The 9,729-nt window shown below is 33.1% G+C and overlaps 1 protein-coding gene across 4 annotated transcripts; it reads right to left on the bottom strand.

The window, feature by feature from the left end:
• Positions 1-360: 360 nt before the first annotated feature.
• Positions 361-4,745, bottom strand: LOC110695726. Of its 4 annotated transcripts, none has more exons than XR_002506187.1 (4): positions 1,990-4,334; positions 1,762-1,867; positions 878-1,247; positions 361-766 (listed from the first exon to the last, which is right to left on the bottom strand). XR_002506187.1 is itself a non-coding variant. In XM_021872954.1 (3 exons), the coding sequence occupies exons 1-2, from the start codon at positions 4,589-4,591 to the stop codon at positions 1,768-1,770; spliced, it is 321 nt and encodes a 106-aa protein (XP_021728646.1). In that variant the 5' UTR covers positions 4,592-4,745; the 3' UTR covers positions 828-1,247; positions 1,762-1,767. The 4 variants fall into 4 exon arrangements, 1 of the variants encoding a protein (XP_021728646.1); XR_002506188.1 differs by lacking the exon at positions 361-766 and having other exon boundaries at positions 828-1,247; positions 1,990-2,213; positions 2,295-4,359; XR_002506186.1 differs by lacking the exon at positions 361-766 and having other exon boundaries at positions 828-1,247; positions 1,990-4,343.
• Between the last annotated feature and the right edge of the window lie 4,984 nt (positions 4,746-9,729).

The following is a 9,729-nucleotide window of genomic DNA, read 5'->3' on the forward strand; positions in this document are numbered from 1 at the left end:
TTCTTAGCCCGCAACAAGAAATGAGAGCGCTGGCAATTACACTTATAACTTCAAAGAGACCGCCTTTCAATAAAAACATGTCTCTTTGACTTTATTTTACAAAAATTGCAAAACCGCTAATAACGTAGCGGTTTTAAGTTGAACCGAAAACCAATCCTACGTGGACACTAATTTGGGAATTTGTTTTTAAAACGAAGCATAATGGGAATTAATTTCTATTTTAACAATATTAAGAGAAATATGGAATTATCAACATCCCAAACTCCTAGAATAATCTAAAACCACACATCTCAAACAGTCAAGCCCCTTCATTCCTCGGAGGTATTCTCTGATGACCAGGAGCGAATTACTGATTTTTTGCAACATTATTGTGGGCTTCATGGACGATCAGGAACAAAGCTATACATGAGACTACATACGATCCTATAAGCTTAGCTACGGGCTTTATAAGGTACGTGGATGACCACAATCTAAATGCAAGCAGAGTGTTTGGTAGAGTAGTATACAGGGATACAAGGTCTGCAACCTCATGACATTGTCCTCCTGATGGGGTTATAAAAACCAACGTCGATGATGCAATTATGAATGGACCTATGGTGAGGTTGGGAGCTGCTGTTCGTGACTCTAATGGTGAGCTGTTAGTCAATGCTGCTCGTCGATTGCTGGTGGTTGGGATCCGGGTATTGCTGAAGCCGTAATAGCGTGTTTTGGTGTGGAGATTGTGAGATGTTTCGGATATGCAAAGGTCTGGTTGGAGTGCGATCCACTTGGTGTGGTTTAGAAGACCAGAAGCAAGATTGAAAAGTTAAGTTTTATGTTTCTATTAATTAAACAGAGCAAACAAGATTTTTATAAAACATTAAAACAAAATACTTACCCTCGCTCTTACAGTGCAAGTTGAAAAGGTATGATATGTTGTGTACATCTGAATAGCAAGGTATGATGTGTTGTGTACATCTGAATAGCTAGCTGACATGATCAAAACATAGTAATTAAGCTCCAATAGTAATAATAACTCCATATAATGAATAAAAGACGACTATAGAAGAAGGGAGTAAAAATATGGACAAATATGCAACTATCAACATCTCAAAACTCCTAGAATCCTAAAAACCACAGAGTCAAGCTCCTCTGCCTCTCGGAAGAAAAAGTCTCATGAAGCCCATGAGCTGAAGCAAATACGAGACGAAAAGCGCGACCACCACGAGCCCTGGAATGCCAAGGACGGCCAAGAGTGTGTACGCAACCTGTAAAATATGTGGTTAAAGTAAACAGTTATGTTAGAACAAAAAAACAAATAGGAGTTGTTCAAATAGGAGCATAAAGACTTGTTAAATTATCTGACCCACACCCGTGACTTTAAATAGGAAACCTTCTACAATTAGTATCCTCTAATATTTTCGATGTGACAAACCTTTTAGATCTTTGCATTTCTGTTACAAAAATGCAGCAAACGAGATTTTCATTCAGCAATTCAAAACGTTACAATAAGAAAATGTCCCTTCACCCCTAAATCTCCTCTAGAATTCACTCAAGCCCCTTTATTCCTCGGAGGTGTCCTCTAATGACCAGGAGCGAATTACTGATTTTTGCAACTTTATTGTGGGCTTCATGGACGATCAGGAACAACTACATACGATCCTATAAGCTTAGCTACGGACTTTATAAGGTACGTGGAAGGCCACAATCTAAATACAATAGCGCATTTAATTAAACAGGACAAACAAGATTTTAGAAAAACATTAAAAACAAAATACTTACTCTCGCTCACACAGCATTCTGCATGCGCAAGTTGAGAAGGTACGACGCGTACATCTGGATGGCTGACATGACCATCAGGAAGATGGTCAAGTCAGCGCGCCTGTCCCTGTAAAACAACAACAACAAAAAAAATGATTATAAAATGAAACAATTTAATTGTCAAATTTGTAATATTATCCAAAAAAACACAAAGATACACACAATAGCAAAAAATTTACCAGAATTTACCTATATTCTTAAGAAAAAAGTGAAACAGAATTCTTATCTAGCATTGAGGAGCCCAACCTCAAAACATTTAATAACCCGTTCAAATTCAAATCTAGCATATGAGAGAAAAAAAATGAACCAGTCCCTGCCAAAAGTTTAGGAGCCAATGCTTCTTAAGTCTGGTAATGCAAGATAATATCATCTCAATTTCAACAACATTGCCAATGAAGATTAAACCACAGTCCCTGCCAAGAGTTCACCCTTTATTTTACCAAGCAAGCCCACAAAATAATAAAATTAAAATCTCAGGTAAGTCATTGACATACTTGCAAAATCGACAGTCATGCTCACACCAACACAGCCTACTAGCATCAGTAAAACTAGAAAAACTCATCTTCGCTGCATGGAGAACTAGCATTTTGCAATGACACACACACAGCTAACAAGATATAGTATAAAAATCATAAACAAAGAAATCAACTATAGATGTCGAATGAAAGATTTTTTTATTCCCTACTCTAAAACTAATCACATCACAATATCACATTGATATAACTTAATGAAGTTCAAAAAATCAATTCATCCAGAAATTGATAATCCAACTAAAAATAAGCCCAAAACACACCTACCATGTGAATAGTTGCCCATTGATAAGATCCCCAAAGGCAGGTAATAACTAACTACACAATTTCAGCAATACCACATTCACAAGTAATAACACTCAGAAAAATCACACACATCCCGAAACATTCTAATTTCTAGCAACAGTCAAACAAGCCCGCAGGATATCCCATACTAAAATGCAAAAAACTCAAGAGGGTTCATGCAAGCAACCTTTGCAGATAAAAGATGAGCTAAAGTATTGAACTAAGGACCAGTGACACTAGGGCACAGATTTAATCCCTTTCCAGTTTAATTAAATTTCATAACCCAGCAACCATTAGCAGTGTATATGCCAAATTGCATAAGAACAAAACAACAGAAACTGCGCAATGTTATCTTTAATTTATTGATTCAGAATTGAAAATTTCAGGGTGTTCCAAGTCCAGACAATTTTGCAAAAGCCTAAACTAACTCATCAGTCAAAACACATTTTACTGGGTGATGATGTAAATATTCATCTGGCAGTACCACACACAGCAGGCAACAATTCAATTCAACTTCAGAACATCACTAGCATATTATCATTAAAACTGCAAAAACCAAGAAGAATCACAACTCGCCAGATTTGTATGAGAAACTACGCTAATAAAATTGCTTATCAAAATATCAATTTCCATGTCCAAAGACCAAATCTAATCTAAACTCAAGACATAATGTCATAAAGAATAGGAACTGCGAGCATAACCTCAGAGCACATTGTTAGGGTCCATTAATATAATATATATTTGAGCAATAGAATCGTTAGAAATCATGGCCACATCAATCACAAGAACTGTAAACACGTTTCAAGGGATGTCAGAAGAAACCAGAGCATAACAATTAAAAATAGGAACAAGAGAATGTAGACACAAACAGAAAATAGTTTATTCATAACTCAATAAGAACTTCATTGAGTTCATAGCACTAACCAGAAACATAATATGAGAGAACTTGATGATTCATAACAACTAAAATAGAAATTGTTCCAACAAGTACTTCAATGCATTCACAAATCATAAAATAGAAACCAATTCGATGCCACAAACTTAACGCCGACAACTAGAGAACGATACCAAGAGCTTAGAAACCACCACGGCGACGGAGGACAAGGTGAAGGGGCGGACTCCTTCTGAACGTTGTAATCAGCAAGGTACGCCCAACATCTAATAACCCATTATCAACAAAAAATCTACTTCTAGATTCTTAAGAAAAAAGTAAAACAGAATAATCAGATTTTGCCCTCAACAAATCCAACTCCCACACAACTCCCCGGTCCTCCTTCACCTCGAGGAAACGAAAAGTACATGGACACCAAAAAGAACATCTCCATATCAGTAACCCTACCCAACCTACAAGCCAAGTTATCATCATCAGAACCTCCAAACAATGTGTTCAACTTTTGAAGTACCCTTTTCCTAATCTTCTGGTGAGATTCATCCTCAAGCCGAAAATTCAATAACCGGGTAGCTTCCCATTCTTCCCCTTCCCTCGGCTCCCTACAATAACTATCCCCCTAGCTCAGAACCACCTCCCCCGATTTCGCCCTCGAAATTTGCCAGAAAAACCCATAATTCCAGCTAAAATTAGAGGCATAGTTGGCTAATTACAAACAAATTACAAACAAATTCAAATCCTAATTTACTAAAACCCCAATTCAAATCTCCAGCAGCAAAGTCAAAAACCCTTAATTACAAACCCCTTTAATCAAACATCAATGATACAACAACAATAAGAGAGGAAATTCAAAAGTACAAACTTACTCAATCCCGGCGGCAGGACGAGCGACGGAAGCAACCGCAGCTGGAGTTGGAGCTGGAACAGGTGGGGGAGTGGGAAGGCGACTCGTAAGAGTATCCCTAATGGAGACCAAAATAGGCTCCATTCGGGTCTCTACAAAACTCCGGTACTGGCGAATCTCATGTAGAATGGCCTCCAGCAGCTCTTGGTAGTCACCAATTCCAGAATTTCCGTTTTCCGCCATTTTTATGGAAAGCTCAAGCTTTTGATGGTACTGTATTTGATGACAACTGGAACTTTGGTGACAAGACAACTCTATTCTAATTTAAAACAAATTACTGTAGTAATAATATTTATGTTAAAACAACAAAAACCTTATTACCCTTATTACACCCCTTCTTATTAGCATATATTAAAAAAACGATAATATTCCCTCCGTGTTTTTTTAAGTGATACATATTGACCGGCACATAATTTTAGGCAATTTAATTGACTTAAATAAAATAAGAGGTAAGTGGGGTAGTGGAGTATTAAAAAATTGTTAAAGAAAGATAGTGTGGTTAATAGTTTATTGAAAAGTAATAAATGTGAGATGAAAGATATAATAAAAAAGTAGTAGTGGGTTTGGGTGGGGGCCATGAGAGGAGAGAGAAATAATATTTTAATGTATTGTTTTGCCAAAAAAGGAAATGTATCACTTAAAAAAACACGGCCGGAAATGGAAAATGTATCACTTAAAAAAACACGGAGGAAGTAATAATAATAATAATAATAATAATAATAACAAAAAAAATTATAACAATAATAATATATTATTATTTTTTTCATTAATATTTTAATATATTTTTGTATATACACTTTTATATATAATAATAATAAATAATCAAAGATCAGTATTCCTTAGTTAAACATCACTAATCAATAGTTAAATAGTTCAACTTAGCTCTTATAAGTTCAGTTCAACTCAGCTTAGTTCAGTAAATCAGAACATGACCTAAGTCTAGTTAAGTAAATACTTCCTCGTTTTAAAATATTGGAGGAGGCTCAATTTTTAAGATGAGTAGAGATAAAGAGAAATAAAATAGGGATTCATGTGTCTTCAAAAAAAAAAGAGATTCATGTGATGAAGAGAGACATTAAGAGAAAATGTTATAAAATTTGTGCAAATTTCTATAATGGTAATTGTTGCAATATTATTGTTGCGCGCCGGGCAATGTAGTGTTGTTAGTGAGCACGGCCGGAAGTTAAGTTTTTGTAAGGCTAATGTGTAGGCTTCTTCGGTGTAATTATGAATAAATGTAGATTTATGAGTGAATCTATATGTTGATAAATAGAATTAAACCAAAATAAGTGATTGTACATGTTTTTAAATAGAGTTAAAAGTATAATATATGTATAAGGGTATTAACTAAGTTGGTTTACTTGAGTATTTATTTTGAACTATGTATAGGTATATAATCTAATTTAAGGCATGTTTACATTTACAGAGCTGAACTGAACTGATTGTAGCTGAACTAAACTGAACTGAATAGAGCTAAAATGAATATTTAATGAGATAAGAAAATTAAAAGCTAAACTGAACTGATTGGAGCTGAATTGAACTGAACTGAAATTAAGTTGAAGCGAACAGGCCCTTAGACGTGGACTCTATGGGAACATTGGATAAAAGTTGAAGTTATGGACTCTTTGGTAAAAGATTGGGTTGTAAAGAGCAATCATTTTAAAATTGGTTCAAAGGCTCAAAATGTTAATGTGGCTTAAAAAATTGTTTGGGCTACTATGATCACATTTTTGGCCCTTTATGACATTATAATTGACAAATATAAGAACTTTTTTTTTTTTTTTTTTTGTTGGAAACAGGCAAATATAAGTACTTTATACTCATTCTTTTCAATCAGAAGTTGCAACCCTTTATATATACTTATTAGTTTCCATTAATTAAAACTGATATTTATTATATATGTATATTTTTTGTCTTTCTTAGTCCCTACAGAGTGAGAGTAGTATAGTATTTCTTTGCTTATTTTCTCTTTTGTAGATCTGAATGAATAAAAGTCTAATGATTTTGCTAATTAGTTTTATGAAGTGTTATAGTATTCCAAATGGCCCTTTATTATTGTAATTAACGTTTATTTTTATTATTTTTTTATTTACTTTTTTTTCTACAAAATTATGTATCTTTGCAGGGGTGGTTGAGATTTGAGCTTTAAGGAAAAATTGTTGCATTGTTTGATGAGCATCATTAACGAAAATTGTAATTTGTAGCATATTCTCAAGTGTAATACAGATTTTCATTAGCAAAAATCATTTGAATATGATTGTTCTTTTATTTCTATATAGTTGTTCACTTGTTCTTGTTCTACAACATTTACTAACTCAATGTGAAAATAACATTCTTTGTTGTTAAGCATAAGATTCAAATGTCCTCAACAATCTAAGCTACCAATTCTTATTGTATTTATATAATGAAGATCAATCCCATGCCAATTATAGTTTTAATAAATGTGAATTATGATTATTTCTTGAAAGTTGTTAAATATTACCAACAAGACTTAAATTAAGAGTTTCTGGGTTTTTTTTTTTTTTTTTTGGGTCATTGTTAACTTGGGTGTTGATATTTTATACTCATGTAGTTATTTTAGTTGTCTTTTTGGACTAGGACTAATAAGCAAACTGTGGACATATTCTCATATTTTTACTTGTTACGAAGTACCTTTAATTTTTCACAAACAATTCTTTATTAATCGAATATAACCGATCCAATTTCATATAATTTTGCTCAAATCCTTTGCATTACATTCACAAATTGGTGCCCAACAATTTCCTTTTAATCTAGTTCAATTAAACACAATGCTCACACATCAACAACACACATAACATTCTTTTCTTAAAAAAGAATTTAAAAACTAATTGGCTAAAAATATCAAATATACAACCTCCTATTTTGTATATTCATATAATAATCTACCATTTACTTAAATAATAAATTCTTCATGATAAAAATAAAATATTATCATAGTATTAAATAGAGATGACTTATTTAATTAATCATTCAGTGTATTTTGTTCTTCTTGTACTACCTATACGTTACTTTTTCTTATTTTTTTTCTTATGCAAATATCCTTTTCACTAAATCTGCCATACATTAACATAATACAATCCGTTAATAGATGAAGCCTATAAATTAAATACACATGTAAACAGGCTTCAAAAGAAAAGACAGCAGTAAAAAAATCTTTGCACAATGTTTCATGAAGGGGTCAATGCCTGAAGTAATTCTTTAATCCTCTTCTGTCCATAATCATATAACTTCAATATTTCTTTTGGGCAATGTTTCACTAAGGGGTACATGTTTCTGCAGTAATATGATTACTAACATGAAAACTATGAAAGTAGCAATTGCATTTAATTTGCCATACATTGACATAATGCAATCTGATTACTAACATGAAAATAGCAATTGCATACACTAAATCTTCCATACATTAACATAATATATACAATTCGTTAATAGATGAAGCCATTATAATTAGTTGTAAACACGATACTCTTCACCCATAGTATCATGACTTCTTGATAGCTTCAGTTCAAGATGCTTGTAAACAAATTACAAGAATGAGGCAAGTTCTTTCAGCTTAATTAAAGAAATAATCAGAAAACCAAAGAATTATGCAGTCTGGTGTAGCCCAAAACCATCTTGATAGCTTCAGTTCAAGATGCTTGTAAATAAATCACAAGGATGAGGCAAGTGCTTTCGGCTTTCGAATCTCTTGGGTCCTAAAGCCACATACTGCCCGCATCCGCCACGAAGTTTGTCTATCATCTTGCTTATAGTGAAAAAGAGAGCTTTCAAATATCAGGGGTCCTAAAGCCACTTACCTTTTGCCTTATTAACTGAGCGTGCAACTTTGATGGCTTAAAAATACGCGACAATGGCTTCTGAATGAACAAATATTTGCATCAAAGTATTACAGTCCAACCAATCCCATCCAATTCCCACTAAAGAATATTGCAATCCTGGGAATCCTATTTAATTCCCATAAAAGAAAATAGCATTCCTACTAATCACATTCGATTTTAAGTAGCTGAAACAATATTCTCACAATTTTCAAATCTAAAAATCATCAAATTAACTTGCAAATACACCTATATATTCAACAAAGAAAATATTAGCACCTTAAAGTTTACAATTCAACAAATCAAATTCAATACCCGCCACAAAATTATCACTTCCTACAATTTTTATTATACATATGAGTTCGAAAGATTATATCAGGAGCATCTAAGTATGCCCTACACTGATAAAACAACACCAAAAACTTTAATTGAAAATGAGATATCAATGAACCAGTTAAAACATACTTCTGGTGTCGAAACTCAGGTGGTGGATCAAATAACGGACGGTTTCAAATCAAAAGGCGCGTATTTTGAACATGAGAAGGTAAATCAACATCTGATTTAAGTTATCCTGCCTTGACTAATTTGGTAAGTCTAGGTGTAGTTGTTGCAGACTTGCTGTTGGGAGTATTAGATCTGCTTTGGATAAAAACATAGCAATATACAGAAAACCAAAATATAAATTGTAATCAAACATCAGTATAAGCAAGAGACACCGTCACAAGAAAATGCATTGCAATAAAAAAAAAATCTAATCAAACATGGGTATAATCAATAATGATATTTCTAAAACGCAGATTTGGTGGAAGAGACACATCGAATCTCTTTCCCCAAAAGAAAACAAAAGTAATCAATGTCATATGTTAGACCCATAAAATAGCAACTCAATCAATATTGCCTCACCTCCTCCACCATACTTTTTCTGCCCCTTCCACCAATAAATACTTAATCTATACTATATATTAAAAGGCATTCCTTTTAAAGGAATGGTGCCACGTGGCACTCTTCAAAGTATTTACTGTAGTAATAATATTTACAAATTCTTAAATAGACCTGGTTCACACTAATTTATTGTGGACCACTAACATTAGAGAAACTATGGTTGTTATTTTAATAAAAAAAAAAGTCACTAAAATGAAGGTCACTATGTTGAAAATAAAAATCATTTTGGTAAAATATAGGCTATAAAAGGTTAATTTTTTTATGAAATATTTTATAAGGTTAATATAAATAATAAAGGTCACTATGTTACAATTAGGGTCATAACGTCGCACTTGATGTTCACAATAGTATTAAACATTATACAACTTTTAATAAAGGTTATTATGTTAAAAATAAGGTTACTATGTTAAAAATAAGGGTCACTACATTTAAAATAATGTCAGTTGTGTGTATAAACCTCGGGTCCACAATAATATTATTGTGGACTAGGTCCACGCAAGTATTTCTGAATAATATGTTAAAACAACAAAAACCTTATTACCC

The sequence above is a fragment of the Chenopodium quinoa genome, unplaced genomic scaffold, assembly GCF_001683475.1.
Source record: "Chenopodium quinoa cultivar QQ74 unplaced genomic scaffold, ASM168347v1, whole genome shotgun sequence".
Classification (NCBI taxonomy): Eukaryota; Viridiplantae; Streptophyta; class Magnoliopsida; order Caryophyllales; family Amaranthaceae; genus Chenopodium; species Chenopodium quinoa.